This window comes from Plodia interpunctella, chromosome 2 (assembly GCF_027563975.2).
Source record: "Plodia interpunctella isolate USDA-ARS_2022_Savannah chromosome 2, ilPloInte3.2, whole genome shotgun sequence".
NCBI classification, from domain to species: Eukaryota; Metazoa; Arthropoda; class Insecta; order Lepidoptera; family Pyralidae; genus Plodia; species Plodia interpunctella.
In genome coordinates, this window is record NC_071295.1 from 2,632,550 (window position 1) to 2,653,881 (window position 21,332).

Sequence of the window (21,332 nt, forward strand, 5' to 3'; positions counted from 1 at the left end):
AATGCTCACTACCTCATTTTTTTTAACAAATACTGTTTTAAATAAAGATATATGAACTAGAAACCCCATTAAAATACCGCACATTTTTTCATTAATCTGGTAGTTATATAATGATATTGATTAAAAAAATGAAACTAGCAATTGATTATAAATATTTTTATTTTGAATGTGACTGTTCCATAGTTACACAATCATATACTTTCGATAATCTTCATAAAATTAGAAATAGAAAAATAATATCAAAGAGCTATTTTATTGGAACATTCGTGAGTCAAAGTTCGCATGCATGTAATGGGTATCTATTACATCAGAATTTCAATGAATTAGTCATAGGTTGCACAATTTTGAGACAGCTCATAATAATAACCACTACGTATTACAAAAGCACATTCCTGGACATGAAATTACTCTTCCAAACAAATTGCTCTATTATGTCTCATTATTTTATTATTAAATTAAACATTAAAATAATTAAGTCTCTATGAAAGAAAATAATAATTAGTTTATATATAAATCATGATTTCACCACACAAAAGTACAAAGTAACTCGAAAGAAATCTAAGAGCATACATTGACTGCATTGTATTTATTATGGATATTGTAATTTATTATGATTTTAGTATAAATACCCGAGTAACTGTTTCAACTATGAACACAAATTGTGGCTCGCTTCTATTTAACATATTCCACTAATACACAGTACAGCACAAGGGTTATACACCTTTACTTTGAACATACAAACATTAGCTTATAATAAGGCTCTCAATTAAATATCATAGAAAATTCGAGATAAACATGTCAAATACGGAGAGGAGCGAAGATCGAGGCCGAATCGATAGTAAAATCAGTCGGGAAGTTTTCTCGTCAATAGGTGTCAACTCTCGGTCTCGTCCTCAAAATAAGGAAAAGTAAGAAATAAAAGGGTCGTCAAAAAGAGGCGACAAACTACGTTATAGAACTAATTGATTGTTGTCTATGCTCCCTTGTGTAAGTGTGTGTGTGAAAGCAGAGCTAGATTCGCTGTGGACGCGCGTGACGTCACGCTACTGCACGCAGCACGCGTTCTTGTGGCCGTTCTTCTTCAGTCGCGACTTCGGACGGTACTTCTCCAGGTAGGACAGCTGCTTCGCGTTTATGGCCCCGCGCCTTTGACTGCAATAGAGAATGCATCTACGTTAATACAGATAAAACATGACCTTCCCTGTGGTCTTCCAACCACACCATATTAATGTGTAGGATTTATATCGAAATAAGTTGTGAAACTTGAAAAATATTGAATGTTCGATTGTAGTATAACATATCAACAAAATTTTTGTCCTGATTCGCGCGTCACTTGTTATTTTTATATGCAAACCAAATAGCCCAAAATAAATATTATGTCACAAAAATGATTTAGCAGTCAACACTGCGCAGCGCATATAATCAGATGCATCATGCTTGCCTGCGTCGTAAACTTCGGCTAGTTTCAATAAACAACTAAGGGAATTTGAAGAATTTTGCTGATGCCAAAGTACATTTACATTACACAATACATGATAATAATAACGTATTTCGTTAGATAAGCGTTAATTTTAACCTTGTTTAATATGTAACAAGTAATTTAAAAAAAATATTATTTCAAGACAAGTTTCGAGTCGTTTAAGGATTTTTAAGATGATAATATTTGCAAATCGGTGGATTAGACCTTTCTCATCTTGCGTTTATAAATGTTGTTTTAGGACCCTGCTGACCTTTCTTCAAGCTTTGAAGTTTGTTATTTCTAAAATCGGTCAGGTGAGGATTACAAGTACATTAAATATCTTTGAGCAAATGTCAAAGTTTTAAAGACTTGTCATTTTCCGAAGTTAAGATCAGCTAACCTTGGAGTTGAGGATTTAAAAGGCCAAATGTCTATCTTGATGTCTAGCTATTGGTGATAAATAAATTTATAAAACGGGCATGACTAACACTCGCGAATTAACAAACATACGAAATAAATGTTCAGTCACGAATAAGATGCACTGACAACTAGGTAAAAAACAACAAGAAAAATTATAACTGCTAGTACATAACTTCAAAGTTCAAGTTGATACCTTTACGATACAAAGGGAACTAAATATATTAATTAATAGTTTTTAATTTATTTTGTTGGAGTTTGGCACAGAGATAGACGAAATCTTTCAGAGTGACATAGGCTTTTATATTATGGTTTTACCAGAGTTATTTGTAATATTTTTATTGTACAAATAACACATGTTCAAGTACATAAATTATAAGAAGGTAAAATATAAACAATGGCAGACTTATCCCATGAAGGGAAGGAATTTGTTTGTTTGGAATGCAGGTCTTCCAGAGAGTTAGCATGAGCAGTAAATGAAGAGGAACTCACTCCCGGATGGTCTCGACGGCCTCCTCGTACTTCATGCCGAGTTCGATGAGCGCGATGGCCACCATCACCGGCGCGCGGCCCAGCCCCGCCACGCAGTGCACCGCCACCGCCGCCTCCGGCTTGTTCTGGGCTCTGCAATACAAAATATGTTATGTTATTACTTCCTAACGTGGCGTAGACTTAAATATTATGGACAGGCTCGCTTGTTTACGCGTTGTGGCATAATTTCCTTGGTTCGAAAGTCAACACTTGGACTCGCATATCACATCATATGTTAACATATACTGCATATTATAATATGTATAAAAGTTCAACGCATTATTGTCGATAGTTGCCAACAATTAAATTATTATTTGTGCCAATATTTATTATCCTATAGTGTCTAATAAATAATACACTCCTTACTACTACATGAGTAAGTATTCTTGGAGTTATTAGGATACTATTTATAAATGAAAGTGTTTGTTTTGTATTCGTTCACATGAATTTGCTTGATTGACATGATTGCTCGGACCACTGTGGACCTGTGCCAAAACGGCTGAACAAAATAGTATATCAGCATACATGATTATTTTTCATCATAAATGCAAGAAACCACAAACAAGACTAGAAATGTTGTCAAGCAAGACTTAACGGTGCCACGTAATGACTCTTCTCATTAGTCACGTTGTCGATAAATTATTGAATTTAATGGGACCATTAAAATCGTAGCAGTAATGTTAATTAATGTTGATAGGTTTAAAGGCCAATAAAATACAGCTCGCGAAAAATTTCGAAATGTTAACTTGCAGCAACTACTTCACCTTGACAGGACTGAGCTATAAACATTTTGGGAGGAGTCTCACGTACCTATCATCATAATTTAGTTATGGAAACTTAACTCTGATATTTATAGGCTATAGTGCAGCACTAGCAACAGTGTAAACCATGCAGCTAGAAGAACTTTATGATGTAAGGTATTTTGCCATCTCTTTCAACTGTGTGGCCTTCTTTCTTATACATTATATTTCTATTTTTATATATAGGATAACGTATAGCTATAACTACATCTTATAACGCGCAAGAGAGGTAGGAAGTCTGAGAGATATTTAACATCATAAGTTCTTAGAAGTGCGGGTTCTAGTATGACCCATATTCCTAGTGTAAATAGTGTATTTGGACTATAATAATATATCTTTCAAGTAATATCACTTCAATACTATGATAAGTCACCCAAAGCATGCCAACTGCCATTGACTCGTGCGTCATAGCTGGTTTAATTTTCATTTTCTTCTCATCTGGTGGAACAATGGAGTGAAAACAAAAGTGTAAAGCTGAACTAAAAGGGGCTCACTTTTCACGGAGTATCTCGAACCAGTCCTCGACGACGTTGATGGGCGGGAAGGTGCCATCGTCATAAGCCAGGTCGCGGACCTCGATGCCCTCGGCCTTCAGTGGCGCGGTGTCGTAGCTGGGCTCGCACACGCGCACCACCGTGCACACGTTATGCTTGCGCAGCTCCTGAAAACAGATATTAACAAGTTAGTTTTAAACACGACAAATACACCCGAACTTATAACCTGCTCCTTTTTTAAAGTCGGTTAATAAATATATTCTCAATTAGTGTGAAAACGCCAGGTGCTGACAGCTGTCATATGACAGTATAATACTGGACGAATGTGACATCTGGAGGGATTAGACAAATGGCAACACTGCGTTGGACTTTAACATGACCAATCCAGCCTTTGTGCTAGTGTGTGGAGAAAACCGTCCCTCATTCTTTCTTCTAAATTGAAACTTTAGGCGTGCCGAACAAACGAGCACTTTTTTTTGTGATAATCTGTGTGATTTGATCATGTCTATTTCTTTATTATTTAGTGGATATTAAATGATGTTGTTGTCAACCACTCGCCAATTGCCAAAGTGACTTGATTCTACGAAGAGATCAAGAAACTGATGAAGTTTTCTAAAGTGAATTAATTTTGACAGACGTCTGGTAAACAATCGATAAATAATAAAACAAACAATAATCCCAGACTACGTAGAAATACTTTTTTATATATGGACGAAGGTCGTAAGAATGACAAATATAACTACATTGTGTTATTCTTTCGTCCTCTGGCCTGATCCACTTAAAGTGGCAGTTTCCTGAATTGTATTGCGTTGTGAGTGTCCCACAGTAAATGGTAGCCTAGCAATTATTGGAAGCCAATTATAAATTCACAGGTAAATTATCATTTCCGATGGCTTACAGTACTTTAAATTAAAGGATTTTAAGTTTTCCATGGCACAATGTAGTCATACTCGACTAAACCGAAAAAACAACACCGTGTAGCCAACGTCTAGTGTAGCGTAATTAAACTTTTTTTTTTCTAAAAATTGCTGAATTTATGGTAGCGCTACTGTGCGGTTAGATAGGACAATAGAGAGATCATTTAAATAGCTTATTATCTTATAAATCATCGAAATTTATAGACGCATCATCAAACAATTGACCTTGATGAGCAATATCAGTCATATCACTTCAATACTAAGTAGCATTATTGACAGTCAATATTGGCGAAGATCAAGGATGGCCAGTATCAACACCGCTGGAGCACTTTCAATCGTCACCTATCTATCAATACTCAAATATACAAAGTATTTCAATGATACATTCGTTAAGTTTATTTCTCATTCACTTGCTTCCGGGAAAAATGTGATGTTGTCGAGGAAAAACATAATTTTAGGGAAATTATCATTTCATATCCAAATACTAATCCCAATGAGATTTTCCAAAATTTTAACCAGGTACAATAAAACAGATTAACAAAAGCTGACATTAATAATCTATCTATCCAGTGAATTTCAGTGACATGCTTGGTTTAACACAATAGTTTACGCTTTGCTTGGTACGCCAGTCTACTTTTCCCTGTATAATGCATTCAGTTTAACCGCAAAGCCGTGCCTGGCACTGAAATTGCACGTCCGGTACATGCGGCCGTGGTCACAATATCGTATTACATGAGGTATCCTTTACCACCATTGTTTGCATAGTTTTTATTTACATTTGTTGTGTATGTATTTAGGAATAGTGGTGGTGTTAGTGAATGAGACATTATCTCTGTGGATTTAAACTAATGCGTCATAAAATATTTGTTACTAGTGTAAGTATTTGAATGTTTGATACACAATCAAATAATATTTTACTTAGACAAACTACTGATATGATAATTGGGTAAATAATTTTATTTACAGTGCTGAAATATGATTTGATTTCAGGAAATAGATCGATTTATACCCATTTATTTATGTACGTTATTACTAGCGCATCTTCATCCGCGGGTATTTTCTATGGGAAAAGCGCACTGTTTCAATACTCCCCATACTATTGGATGCGTTTCACTTGTTCAAGTTAGCTGAAAAGCTAACAAGTTTTTTTTCATCATACATAAGTGACCTTCGCATTTATAATTTATTTTTGTTTCAAATAATAACATATGTATGTACTTACAAACTCTCTCCAACTAACCATTAGGAAAAAGATATTTTTAATAAATAAAATTGGTTGGTACATAACATAAGGTATAATTTTTGACATTAATCATATCTACGTCTGTGGAAACGGCGAACTACGCAAACAATATAAACAGCAGCGCGCAACAACTGCGTTATTGGGGAAACATGCAGACAATGGCGAGCGAACAGTTTGTGTATGATTCCCGGCCTTTGTGGGCCTTCAGTGGCATCCGAGCATGTACCGTGTTCATTGTCACGCGAAACTACGTCAGACCCTTGTTATGGGACGACTGTTTGTGAGCAGTTGATATTTTTACGATGTGGATACAAGAAAAGTAGAATAGCTTCAACTAAACAAATAGGTACTCGTTTCAAAATGTTAAAAGAAAAAATATGTATCGGACAAAGCTTAGAAGGTGAACCATTTCCCATCGCGCGTGTCTGATTGCTTGCTCAGTTGGACAGGATGGCATACTTAAAGATAGTTTGCAATACAGAATAAGCTAAATCACTTGGCTTCGCTCCTGTGAGAATAAAGGGATAAAGAGTACCCTATATGACTCAGGAATAATGCAGCTTCCTACTGGTGAATGAATGTTGGAAATGGGTTCAGTGGTACCGAAGCTTACACGACACACATACTTACAAACATTTCCTCTTACTAAAAACAACTTTGAAAAATATGACCGAGGGCAGAATCCATGGAAAACTATTTAACTATATTTTTGCAGCAAGTCATTAATATTCATCTAGTATTTTTTTTGATTGGGACCCAAAATTAATACCAGTAGCAATTTCCCATAGCACACGTGCCTATTTAGAAACAAAGTTTCAATTTACAAATACATATTCCCAAGACAAATCAAGGAATCATGTCGGATGGGTAATTTCATATATCTCTGACGAATGCGATATCAGTATACGTGTATTTAATTTAGCAGTAACAGTGACTGATCAATCGGTAAAACGGTAAATTTGTTACTGCAGTTTGCCAATATTAATAGTATTACTTAATTAGAAAAAAGACGATTGGAATGTCTTCGTGAAAAACGAAATAACAAAATGATAATTTACCTGCAGATAAGCTTGGATAGTGACATCGGAGGGGCGGTCGGTGATGAGGAACCGCAGGTTCTTGTACTCGATGAGCGAGGGCGCCGGTCTGATGTCCTTCTGCTTCATGATGCCGATGCTTCTCCTCCGACACTCGACACTCGTAAACTCACTCGCGGCACAGCTGTCGCGCTCCGTCACAGTCAAACTCTCACTCTATTTCCACACAACACACAGCAGTTTCCTTGCTTTTTTTTAGAAAAGGTCCAATTATATCATGGGAGATACCCGCATGGATGGCGTTTTCAACCACTTGAGCACATTCGAAGACAACCAAACAAAAGTACTGAATGTGGAATGAAATTAAATTATGCGTTGAACATAAGTTTTTTTGTTTTCACTCGAACTTCGGCAACTGAATGATATGCTCCAATTAACAGCGGACTCCGAATTTAAGGTAACTGAAACAATAACAAGCTGTTATTAACGTGGTGCAACGTGAGGGTCGCGGCGACGGACGAGTTATTATCATTTTTAAATAAAAAAGGCGTATTTGCGTCAAAACCAGAGCAACGACTGAAGTGGAATAAAAAATGAGTACTAAAAATAGACGTAGATATGCTGAACTGAAGCGAAGTTTCGATCATGTGAGCATGTGTGCGTTCGGCTCCCGGCGGCGCAGTGCCGAGCCAACACTCCGTCACAAGTTAGCACATTCTGATTGCTGTTCACTCCACGGTGATAACTTGGATGGCAAACACTCAACAACAAACTGTTTTACTGTATTTACACGATAAATACTTATTTCGAGCAGCCGATAAACGTAACGCGCGAAATGTACTGCGATATTGTGTGTATCACGTCTTGTCTTGGTCGGGAATAGATAATAACTGATAGGTTGACGCCAGAATATGGTCGTTGATATTAATCCTCTCTTAATCTTTTTGTTCGCGTCCATGTTAATATTATTGGCACGAAGCGAGATATATCGTCTTTCGGTATATGGATGACATTGACTTTGCTACATCTTAAGACATGTGATAATCTCATCATGGAACGTCTAAATTCTTAAAGATCTTCCTCATATCACCAAGTCGACTCGAATCAATTACAATTTATTATTTGTATTAAAGGGATTTACTTACAAAGGTCGTCGACCTTTTAAGATTTTTTGTCTAATACAAGGGCAGCTGGCATGAGTTTTAAGCTGCTCATTGAAAACCTACCTGTGGGTGGATGTACGTGTAAAATAGCGCGGGGTGCGTATTCTCAGCGCGCTCTCCCGGCACATGGGTCTAGTTGCACGCTCTTGCTCCCTCGCGGCTACGAACGCCCTCTTAGTTTATTTGTGTTGGGCCTGGCAATACTCCGCGCTGTCCAAGCGGAACTCCATCAATGTCGCCACAGAAGGGATCTCCAGCTGAAACAAACAAACAACACACTTCAATACGTCACGTCGCAGAGAATGCGTCAATCGATGTGTTTACTCTACAAATTCTTTGAAACGTTAATATATAGTCAACATATTAAAGAAGACAGTGCGCTAAATGAAACCATAATTAGGATTTTGTTGAAAGTTACAGTTCAATTGATAACAGCTATCGCTTTGATGCATCAGTGATAATGATAGCACTTACGTCACTTACATTAGCATTACACTACGCACTGATCGACATGTTCCTTAGGAATTGAGGATCCTGACATTTGTGTAAAAGCAAAGGAATAGAGGTGAAGAGCGAAAGGAGCACAACGCTTAAAATATCGTTCACAGTCCCCAGCTCTACCATATTTAGGACGTGTATTCGGTACTAAAACGCGTTTTTCCGCACTTATCGCAAAAAACACAAGATACAGAGACAACAGCACGATTCGTACTCAAGTAGGACGACGCAACAGATTTTGGCAAGAAAACATGGCGTGGGCTTAACGCTACGTCAGATGTTTACATTGGAAATGCTATAAACATTTCTAAAAATTGGCTGAAAAATAGACCACTCCTCCCCGTTTTCAAAAGAAGAAAAAAGTTTCTTCTATAGAAGAAAAATAGATGAATTTTGTAGAATAACTATAGTTATCAGGAATACCTTGGCATACACCTAAAAATTTACTTGAGAAGTATAAATTGGGGAGTCGCCAAAAACAAACGGACCGTTGAAGTAGACAAAACGCTTGTATGAAAATAACTTACTATTATAATCTATTAAGTATGTGAACAAAAATATGGTTTCTCGCTACTATCGTTTGTTTAATCCAATTAATCGTAGCAGTTTATATTAACATTAAGGAATTATAACTGTTTCTCGCAGCATGAGATAATAGCCAATTCAATCTATTTTAGACCAGACGATAAAAATATACATGACAACTCCTTTAACTCAAGTAAAACTAGAAAGTTTTCTTATATTGCATGTGAAACTTGCACTTCTTTAGTTCAAAATTTAAATTTATATCTCTACGAATATGATCATTTTAAATTATAATAAATATAGAGCATAAAGGTCAGCAAACCAGTTGTAATGACCTTTGAAGAATTAGGAACGGGGTCTGGAACAATTTAAGAAATTGGGAACCGTATTGTATCTGTTAATAAATGTTGACTATCTTTTACACGACACTTTGAATTACTGGCATAAGATTTCTCGAATAAATCTGATTTAAAATATAAAATACATCTCGAATTGGTTATTGGTTTCCCGAAGTAATAAGAAAAGTATAACAGATTAATATCTTCAGATCCCTAAAGATGAGCATCTGGTATTGTTACCGAAAATTATAGTTTGTATCCCAGCTAGACGATTCGGTCGATAAACCCCAGACTACCCACACACGAGGGCTACAATGCAGACGATTTAATGTTCACAATGTCTGGCTGGACCCCCTAGACCGTCTCGCCATTGAAATCAATTAGCATAAAGAGCAAAACTAAATTTGTCATAGATTCCAGTAAAGACATTGCAAGGGCACGAGGCTGTGCGGATGTTATAGTTCCAACAATAGAGCTGGCAGTGTCATCCATTATAGACGAAGGAATTGAATAGACGATTTCGGCGTTTATAACGGTAGATGCAACACGTGGCTTGAAGAAATATAAGACACTGTGGAAATTCATCCAATATATTATTATATTATAATAATGGACAATACATATCAAGTATAAGAATTGGAATGTTGGTCGGTTGCAAAATCATAAATACCTAGTGACCGACAAGGAAACTAAGCAAGGTCAACCAACATTGAAAATTACAGTATACTGTGCAACTATTACAAAAATGTACAAACCACTGAATTTATATTCGGAACTTCTGACCAAGCCGGCTGATTTCCCCAACAGTTTTCCCCAAAAATTTTTCCCCAACAGTGCAATTGGGGAAAATTTTTTTGTTGCCGGGATATTTATATTATCATCGACACAAGAAACATGGTCAACTGTCTTGCTTTTAGCAATCATAATAGAAAAGCGATATTGTAATTGGTAGCGCTTTGTTCAGATCATGGTTGGCACCAAAGGATTTATTTCGCCGTGAGATAAAAATATTTTGGTTACTGGGTTTGCGGCCTATTTCGTTGAAAAGGTGCAAATTTCAACACATAATGTGTATTGTTTCATGCAAAAAGTCGTGCGTCATCATGAAAGGTACCTATAATCGGACAAAAAATTATAGGTGCAGTACAAACAACCTGTAACATTACATGCTCTAGAATATTTAATAACATGAGCGAATCACCCTAGAAGATATGAGAGAAACTTAGTAAATATTATTTGTATAGTAATAGAAACATTTTTTAAATTTTACGGAGACAAAGCTAATTTCTTGTAAAATAGATCATCTCAAAAAGTAGCTTCTTAAAGTTTAAAGATAAGAATTATAGCAGCAATAAATATACCAAGTAAATATCAGTGAATAATTACATATGCAATGAGACAAAGCTGGTTTAATATTTGACCGTGAAACTCTGACATCGACATTGACCAAGTACTTAGATGTTAATGAGTTGATAACCAAAATTGCTCATATACCGAGTGCCTTTGTTTCGCTACAGACACATACCTTACAAGAACAATACTATCAAGACTTTTCCTCAAGCATCACATACTTTCTTATTATTAAAACCCTATCTGAATGATGGATCACGCCTGTAACATGACAATATAATCTTAAGAGTTGATTAGTCTCACTGAAATCAATATTTGCATAGATCACAAGGAAAATTAAATAATAGCTTAAATCTCAAATACTGGTCAACAGAAGGTAAAGGGCTAGAAATATGTTACGGACCGACATATGCCAACTATGCCAGTCAACGAAGCGCCACTCGGCCGCACCCACTAGACTAAAAGTAATGGCTCTAAATTAACACAACTAAGGGCAAACGAATTAATTAATTAACCTAAAAAATTACTACCACGCCGGCCCACCAGTGCCATCAAGCCATTTGAGAAGACACCATGATGTTTATGAAAATGGATATAATAATACTACCAATATCGTGTACCAACTTTCTATGTCAGTAGCAACGCAGAATAATTGCAAACATTCGAATAAATAGCACGTGAAAGAGGACGTAACCTTTACCATACTCGTACAAATGTGTGCATGGAAAGAACACCTGTTGATCGTTATAAGTTTTAATTAGATTGTAAGCTTTGTTAATGAACTACATATGTATGAAACAAACGGTACAAACAAATAAGTGAAAAGCAAAATGAGAGTTGTGAGCAAAACAATTTCAGCCCAGACTCCGATTTACCTGGTCAGGTATAATGACCATATCCATTCAACGTAGATGAAACGTAGGATGCCTACACCGCAGTTCTACTTTAGTCACGCTTGCACGCCACACTAGAATTTGTTCAAAATATGTCAGTAATACAGGACACGAGAGGTTATTAACTACACAAATATCACTTACATGTGTCCGGCACAGCGGATGTTAAGACAGTTGAACACAAAAATAAAGTTGATCGATAAGATAAATTAAACCAAACGATCGTTCACTTGCAACAGAAGCTGTCGTGGTAGACAGATTGTAAGGTTATGCGTTCACATCTCAACGGGTCGACACTGTCCGTGCCGCGGTCGTGCATAGACTGGCGCGGCGGAGCACCGGCCCGCGCCTTCGCCCGCCGCTCCATACGTCACGGCGGCGGCGACGACGGCGGGGGCGTTGGCGTCAGCGTCACCGCAGCCAGACGCCGAACCTCGTCCATATTTGCCCGCACATAGGTACTCCACATTGTAATGTTTCAAACTTTTCAAAACTTTACATAAAGAATGTCTGAGAACCAGCTCAATTTCAGAAGATAGACACATCATTCGACATTCAGGAACGCATATTACGCATGTATCAGGTTTTATATTGCGAAGACTAAACAAGTGCGTGCGATTGAATTGAATACCAAACTGCTTGGCAGTCTAAACAAAGTTTAAATATCAAATCCAATGGTTTAGCAACTGACCAAACATATCTTAACAAATATTTCGCAGAAATTAGGGAGCATGGACCACATAAATGGCAAATAATGCAAATAACGAAGTAGCAGATGCAGTTTAGATGTACAATGGTATTCGTAATGCGTGTACGTGCCGAGAAGATTCGATTAGTGCTCGAGTCTCTCCCTCTCTGTCACATTCTAATAATAGCATGAAACGGGAAAGAATTCAAGCTAAGAGATACCCACGCAGATGTGAAATGTTCGTGGCAAAAAAAGAGTATTGTATTCAAAGTCGTCTTCATTCATAGACTTTTGAAATAATCTAGTTTCTAAAATGATAGAAAAATTCGTTCGTAGTAAAATACGAAAACACAGAAGCTATTAGTTTATGTTGAAGAGACGAAGATAAGACAGCAGTACATGATGTCACAATAATTAAAATAACAAATATATGTCACAACAATTGAAATAAAAAATGTATAATTACATTCCAGTGCCATTTCACGTCTCTCAGTCCGAAGCCTTCTCATCTAGTTAGTCTGGATAAATTTAGAAACACCCACATAAGGCAAGGATTTTCTAGGCCACTAAATTCACGAGGGCAAAGTAAATGTAGTGTGCAATATTGAGGACGTGGGCCGTTTCATTCAGATGAGGCATAAATAAAATGCTATTTTTACTCAGATACTGTACTTATATGTTTTTTATTTATGTGCATAATTAAGTATTCAGGATATGAACATTTACGTTTAACCATTTCAAACTAAAGTTCAATGAAAACTGGCAAGAGGTGGTTGTGATAAAAGCTTTTCGTGAACAGCAAACACTACAAAAATGTAAAGAATAATCGGGAGAGCTTTGTCGTCTTCTGGATCTGCGGCAAATTTCTTTTCGCAGTTCATTCCATTTTACCGCCACAAGTGTTAAAATTTACAAATGCATGAAAAGCTGAGATTCTTTCAAGTGTAACTTGATAGATTGAAAACTAGAATATAAAGGACAGATATGATCATGTCCTTTATATTCTAGTTTTAGTTAACCCAATATTTAAAATTGTTGCATGCTCCTAATGGTTAATAGTTACAAAACAATAATGTAACTGACACAATACCAAACAAATAACAATTGAATCAATAACTACTGACTAATGACAGAGATTAACCATAATTACGGTTTTACAAAAGCTACATTTGAATGCAAGAAATAGGTACCAAAGCGTAACTGGTACGAAAACTTATAGAATTCTAATATTGTCATTTCACGTCTCGTATATTTCGATTTAGCTTCAAAATTTAGTCTATATATAGAGGGGATTCATGGAAAATTGTAAATTATTACACTTCTGACGATTTTATTCATGTCAGTCATCCGAACTGTATCGCTGTATATATTTAACTAATTAAAACCCAATTGATTTTAGTTCATCATTACGTAAGTCTGGATAGTTCTATATTTGCGTAATACCAAGCGTTTGATAAAACGTGTTCCTATTCGATGTAACAATATTAAAGTGCCCCACGTGACTTGGATTCTACACGTGGCTGTTAAACAACGTGCTGAAATAAACTTGGACCATTGTTAGTTCGCCTCCCACGATAAACGTGTTTATGGAAACCCAGTCCCTACGGAAAATAAACATGGAGTCCAGTCTAAAACTGATTCCATCGCGATTAACGCTGGCATTTTATCATCAGCTCCAATCTTAAGTTTATCATCGTTAATACATATGCAAACATAATCAGCGTTAATAACACGTAATTATGCAGGATTCCATACTATATCTACTGCCAAGCTAATCGCAAGATAATAATTTCTAAGTGAATTTTATCATTGAACACATCGTAGAAATCCTTTCTAGAAATATGGAAATGACGTACAAAAGTAGATTTCCTTAAACTACATTCTCGTGTTGCAGTTTAATCACTAATAATAATAAAATTGAAACTGATTTTGAACAAATTGTCACCAAGGTAACAAATCTATTAAAATACAGGTAGAAGATAAGACCCTCGAATACACGACATATCCAATCTCTACTGATAAATTTATGATAATAATAACTAAATTGATAAATATATTCCGATTTTTTGAAAATTACGAGATTTTTATCAATTTCGAAGACTTTGCTGCTACAGTTTAGTATTACAAACGAAAAAATAGGCAAAATTATCAAAATAACTATTACCGCAACGTGTCTTTAAAGAAATTTTGATAATTAGCCAGAACATTCCACAACAGCTGTACTGTTGAAACGAATTCCGTGGATGATTGCTAATATTATGTACTAACTAATGATAAATCCAAAGCAAGAGAACAAAGGCCTAGAAGAGAACTATTTTGCGAAGTGAAAAGTGAATGGGCCGGTCTTGGAGGGGCAAGTCAACTTTCTCGCAATAGCAGTAGTTATTGGTTAGTGAACCCATGCCATCCAATCACAAATACGCTCTGTGTTGGCGATCCAGGAATCAATTAATGGAAATAAGCCAGTCGTGAAAGCAGTGCTGCCAATATCTGACCTCATTACCTTATATGAATTATTCAAACTCGCCCCGCACATCAATATTTGCCATGAACCAAGGTTTGTGCCCAGAAATTAATGGCAACTGGTTATTAGGCTTCATTGTGCTCCTTTATATTGGGCAAGTAATAAGCCTTTTGCGAAATGTTTCTTCAATGATATAGCCGTACCAGCACCGAGGGATCACCGCACTGACGTGACTGACATTTGGGATCGGCAATAAACGACCCAAACGCCACGCACGACTGCGATATTTGAAAAACCAAATGGAAATATTAGCTTTGGCTTGGAAGTATTTTTAGCTTTTGAATAAATATTGCTGGAGTGAAAGGAAGTGACGTCTTCCATTTTAATTCTAGGTAAATAAAACTGCCACCAAACTGCTTTACCAAATATACAGAATGAAGTGAAATGAATCACCGGAAGTAGCATTCTGTACGTACACTGTTGATAGCCTTCAGCATGGGTTTTCCATTGGAGATAAGATTTGAGGTCTGCGACGCACAACAAGTGCCGCTTGCATTTTGCGTCGTAATTACACAGCCTTATTTATCAAGCTCATTCTACGGCTACCTACAAGAACACTACCACTACATATTTACACATAGTAATATACTGTCGTCTTTACAAACATGTATTTATATAAATTTTAGGAGCATTACGAGAAATTTTGAAAAATGCTGACATCTATCAGTTAGACCCTCAAACAAGAGCGCCTGCAGCAATGGATAAAACTAGACTTCTATTTGTACAGAACTTCCATGTCGTAAATAATATCATGAACGCAGTAACAGAAATTAGGCAAAATTCATGAAATGGTTTACAGAATTATTTCTGAACTAACGTGGCAAATATCTCGAACAGGATATTTTCCTTCAGAATAGGGGAGCTCATATACATTCTATACATTTTACGTACAGGCTGCGTCGAGAGCAGTGCATCCCTCTGTAGGTAATTGCAACGGGAAACGGGTCGCGACCCATTTCGTAGGGATCAATACTCGGTCAACGACTCTACCCGCGCCCTGCGGCTTCCCCAGCGATAGTTCATACCAATACGTAGTTATGAGAATATTTGCTTTCAAGGGCACTGGCCTATGCTGTGATTGATTAGATAAGAAATTTGTCCGACCTGAGAGGCGAACCCATTTTGTAATTTTAGAATTCTTAGTTTGATCGAGCCGCATAAAGACATGCTGGAAGATGCTATTAAATAAGATTATTGCTTTCGTAATATTAAGAGCTAATATAATATTACAGATTCTTGAATAAGTTGGTATTGGAGCAGCAGTTATCGTCGTTTTAAATGTAAATTTCCATAATGAACCTGTTTAAACGTTCTCAGAAGTTTTTGTCAAGAACTGTACTATCATTTGATGACATTAATGATAATGACATTAATGATAATGGCATTAATGAGAAATATTCCAATAATAAAACGGTTATCCTGTTATTTTAACCTCGTGATAGATCAATGAATAGCACGTAGCGAGCGTTGGAGCGATAATTATTGAACGATTGAACCCAATACCGATGAACTCAAAATTAATAACATTTTAGTATTTACATTACTTTAAAAATAATTAACATGATATTTAACTTTACTGCAGTTACACCTAAAGACTTTACAAAGATTTATGAGGGGCAGAATGCTTCCGGGACCACGCGACGATGGGATCGAGACCTTACAGACATTTAATTTCAGAAAGTAGAAATTTGGATCAGGAAGTAGCAGTTTTTAAAAGCTATAAATAAATCAATAAAGAGATATAGAGTTATCCTAGATTAGAGTCATAAATTGGAGATAATGGAACCAGAACATGAATAATGACTTTTCGAGAATTTGATAAATGGATTGATGTTGAACCTTGTATTCGCCGAAAACTTACTTCCACCGAAAAAGAATCAGGATTCTATAGCGGCTATTATTTTTGTCCAAATAAGTACGATTTTCTAGAATTTGGATAAAATTATAATTAATTAAAATAAATTAAAATTAAAAGGTACCTCGATGGCAGCATGGACACAACTCATGGCAGCCTACCAGGAATGATTTCTATGCTGCCATACTTTATTTCTACTATGAAGTGAAGTAATTTTAAATATGGTATCAACTGTCGGGGTTGAATTCGGTGTGAAGGAAGAGGTGACACGGTTACGTATCGACTGACGTCATAACTGTGACGTACTGCGCATGACGTCACCGCAGATATTGAATCCAGTAGAAAACTAGACTAAATTCAGTCAGTGGAGCTTAAAACAGACGTTACGTAATATTGACCTAGGTCACCTTTCTAAAAGCCATTTTTAAAACTGCTATAGGAAATTAAAAATAGCTCAGTCGAGATCTTTCGGATTATTTCAAGATAGATATTACTGTATCGTCTTTTAATAAGAAGATTCACAATATTTTATTGCATCCACATTAAGCTATTAATGTGGATGCAATAAAATATTGTGTTAATGAATCTAAATTCAGATCCAGATATAGTGATGTTGAAAAAAAGTGGCTGCAATTCTCTCGCATTTAAGACGAATTAATATAATTTTCCCTTGATTAACTTTATAACTTGCACGGGATTAGCAACACGGGACAAGCAGCTGCATACATTATATATTTTTCCTTCGCCCCCAGAGCAGACATAAGCACAAAGTTTTGAATTCATGCTTAGATAAAATACTGATGAAAGTAACTGTTTAACTGAAAGGAAGATACAAAGAAGTTGTAAGGAATGCTTTATCCATAGCATGAAAGCTTGACCCGGTGTCGTTTATCGACCTGGTTCTAAGCGCTACTTGCGCTATCGCTCTGACCTCCTTACACCATTTTGCCTAAGCAGGTACTGGGTACTACACAGAAGGACACGAGTTTTATTGAACGCAAAAAAGGCCATGAAAGCTCTGAACGGTTAATGCAATTCTTTCAATTGCAAAAGCTGAACAAAGCGAAGTTTCTTTTAAAGTTGATAGACCTAGAGAATCAGGCCAAACAACGGTAAACTGTCACACAAAAAAATGTAGCTAGTGGTCTACATACGATGTCCGATATGAATTTGCGAATGAATGAATAATCATTCATATCTTAGAACGACAACGTTATTAAAGAGAGGTCAATCGTAAGGTCAACTTAGATCACATCAATCTTGCGTATTAGCGAGTCGTAGGGACATAGTGGAGTGCGACGCCCTACGAGTTCGAAAGCCCGAGACTAGAGGACCGTGGAGCATCGACCTTAGCCCTTGCTGAATAACCGGACAACTTTTTAATATAGATAGAGAGAACTGTCGCCATCCCCTTCGTGCAAACGCACAGCACATTAGCGATCTCTCCACGCAATGGACCGGAAATTCCGCAGGCATGATGGCATTTTAAAAGGTAAGCCATAATTTAGAACGATATTTATAGTAAAGTGACCGATGTAAATACATGAATACCGAAATGGGTGTTACGGCACGCATAGCAACTACCTAGCTAATTATGTGACTAAGCGAATTTAGCCTAATTTATCAAAGTCTACTTTTGATCTAACAAAAAAATGTTAGTAAGCTTATTATTTCGCTTAAAATTAGTAATGATGTCATTGCATGAGCCAAATAAGGTTTAAAATGGTAACTAGGAAACTAGCCGAGCGGAACATTTTCGTGTTATATCGGGCGGGATCGTATACGTGCTTGGGGTAACGGACCATCAGCGTCAGCGCAGGTCAACAGACGCTTACCAAGGCCGGGTCGATGCGGCCTCCAGGGTGTCCCTTTACCCTCTTCTATGAATCCCGGTGTGGCAATAGCAACTCTAAATTTTCCTCGACTCAGTTCGCTATTCAAAATGACTGATGTTATTAACACGTGTTGTTTTTATTGAACTGAGCTACCTACCTACGTTGCCGTGTAAAATTGCGGTGCGCTTGCATAACAATACAATGGCGTCACGCGTCATGGTAGGTAGGTGCCTAGGATATGCTGCAGTTGACGTCCTTGTCACAAACTCACGCTACTGTACGGCTAGTTGTTGGTATCGCGCACAATACAAGCTGGCGTCAAACCTAATAAACAGTGCGATGTTATTCCGGGAATGTATGTTAAATTACTGGTCATAATTCAATTAAAAGGGAACTTTTGAGTTGTAAACACGGATAATTTCTATAATTCACTCAAAACGTTTTAATACATATAATCGGTAACTTGGGACACATACAGAATTTATTTCTCGTCCAGAAACTCCCGAAATGTAGCCAGTGGTATACTAATAAATCATGAAAAAGTACCTATAAGCCTACTTCCCTATGTTCTAACTGAATAGATATTTGTGAGTTTGTGGAAATTAGGGCACAAACATTTCTTAGTAATAGATAACAATACACAAAATGTCAACCCATTATATTTCAAGTAGGGACTAACCTGCCCAAATTTAGAACAGAACAATATGATAGATAAAAAATATATAATGTTACCACTACCTGCCCTATTGCCAGGTGATGGGTAGGACCAGGTAGAAATTCCTCAAAACTTTTTCTTTGTTAGTAAACAATTTTAAAAATGAACATGGTAAATTGTAACTATAATCAATAGATGATTATAAAATTTTATGTGGACCTTCCAAATCAACCTTGTATCTATTTGCAGTGAAATGGTTATTATTATTAGATTGGCAACATTAACCTGATTATAGGAAAACAACCATGAGAAAAGTATTACAACAAGCATTTGTCAAAACAGTAACCTATCTGGAACAGGAAAAATATGTAGGTAATAAAACTTATAATACCTAACTGAATAAATTAATGAAATTGTGGCTTCTGATAGTAAAACAAACGCTTTTACATTTAGTTTTTTAGTCAAAATAAATAAATGAATCAATAACCCAATATTACTCTATAATACCTAAAAAAATGCTTTGTTATAGTATTATGGAATTCAAATTAATGAGAGGCTGAGTTATTTGGAAGTTGTGGGGAGACTGAATAACATCATGTTAACACATAATTCTAGTAAAGGCATCTTACATTACTTTTACAATTTGTTATGATAGCTGCAATCAAATCTTAAAAGTGGTGTATGTGTATCAAAAGCCAGACTACTTACATCAATTGAAATATGGACAATGGACATTATCCAACACAATGCTAAGTAGCTCAGCCTGTTTATAAATTTACACCAGCAATCTGTACCATTGTTTTTAAATATACTGGAACCATTTGACTGATAAAAATATTTTATATGCTCATATAACAATCATCAACCAATAATTTCTTAAGAGGTGAAAGTAGGGACATATAAAACTGAAATTAAATCAGTTTTGTATGCCTACAAAGTCATTGACATGTATTATAAATTATAATAATCATGAACAAAACATACAGTGAAATACTTATGCAATAAAAGTTTCCAGAATATACTTTGGTACATAAAACACATATAAAACTAAAACAGGTGACAGATAAAACTAACCGGGACATACAAACTTTTGCCTACACCTACAATAAAGGTCAGGTTGTTCTGCCCCTGACTGGATATTAATGACAATTTTCTAAGAAGGTAAGTATGGCTTGTTGCCTATGGGCGTTTTTTTTAAGGAGTGTAGTAAGGATCTAGTTTTACTTTCAATCAAGAAAACTACAAAAATCTGAGCTGTGATTGTTGTCAGCAAATTGAGGACGATATACAGCTTCGATAATATAAAGGCGTAAACATTTTTATAATTATCTCACATCTACCCACAAAATCAGGTTCAACTTTACAATGGTGGATATGGCATCCATATAATGTGTGATCCACGCGCAAGAGCACAAAAGACAACTGCAGGCAGCCATTCAATGTAGTACCATGGTAATACCTACATAATTACGCCCTAGATTCATTTACAAAAGACAAAATTACGGAAAATTCACCGTGGAAAAGTAGGTACCTTGTTGATATTAATAAACTTGGTAGGTACTAGCAGAGCAGACAGAAAAAGTATAATATCAAGCGTGGTGACGTTTGCCTACTGAGAGGGCACGACCTTCACAGAAATTGCATCATGGACAATACGAGATAAAATTTAAAAAATTGATAGCACTCACCTCCACAGCCATACACATTGAATAGAAATTGAACGGTTGCAGCCGTGAGCAGCCAAGGAAATTCACCACACACGCGAAAAACGTGTGCACCGCACAAAAAAATTGACGAACTAAAGCTACAATGTTACCATCATAAAAAATGACTCTTTCATCGATGTTGCTGGCGTTAAAAATTATGGAGAAATACGAAGGTGTTTCTGTTTCACCTACACACTTTGCACTTTAGCTTTCGTACATAACTCTCAGCGCCTCCTACAGATATAGATTAGGGCATATTACGCAAAGCTCAGCGCAGATCGCGCTACTGGTACAACTAAGGTACACAAACATTGCCAATGGAGGCAAAAAGTGCCAATTTTCAATATTGTTGCAGATTTATGACTAAAAATACTTTCTACGCAATCGAGGTGCGAGTTTAAAGG

At 36.4% G+C, this 21,332-nt stretch overlaps 1 protein-coding gene across 4 annotated transcripts; it reads right to left on the reverse strand.

Moving 5' to 3' along the window:
* Positions 1 to 141: 141 nt before the first annotated feature.
* Positions 142 to 21,063, reverse strand: PRL-1 (PRL-1 phosphatase). Of its 4 annotated transcripts, XM_053754752.1 has the most exons (7): positions 11,810 to 11,989; positions 11,648 to 11,739; positions 8,125 to 8,318; positions 6,920 to 7,359; positions 3,702 to 3,868; positions 2,369 to 2,500; positions 142 to 1,152 (listed from the first exon to the last, which is right to left on the reverse strand). In XM_053754752.1, the coding sequence occupies exons 4-7, from the start codon at positions 7,025 to 7,027 to the stop codon at positions 1,044 to 1,046; spliced, it is 516 nt and encodes a 171-aa protein (XP_053610727.1). In that variant the 5' UTR covers positions 7,028 to 7,359; positions 8,125 to 8,318; positions 11,648 to 11,739; positions 11,810 to 11,989; the 3' UTR covers positions 142 to 1,043. The 4 variants fall into 4 exon arrangements, with proteins under 4 accessions (XP_053610727.1, XP_053610711.1, XP_053610701.1 ...); XM_053754736.2 differs by lacking the exons at positions 11,648 to 11,739; positions 11,810 to 11,989 and adding an exon at positions 20,911 to 21,063; XM_053754726.1 differs by lacking the exon at positions 11,648 to 11,739.
* Positions 21,064 to 21,332: the final 269 nt, after the last annotated feature.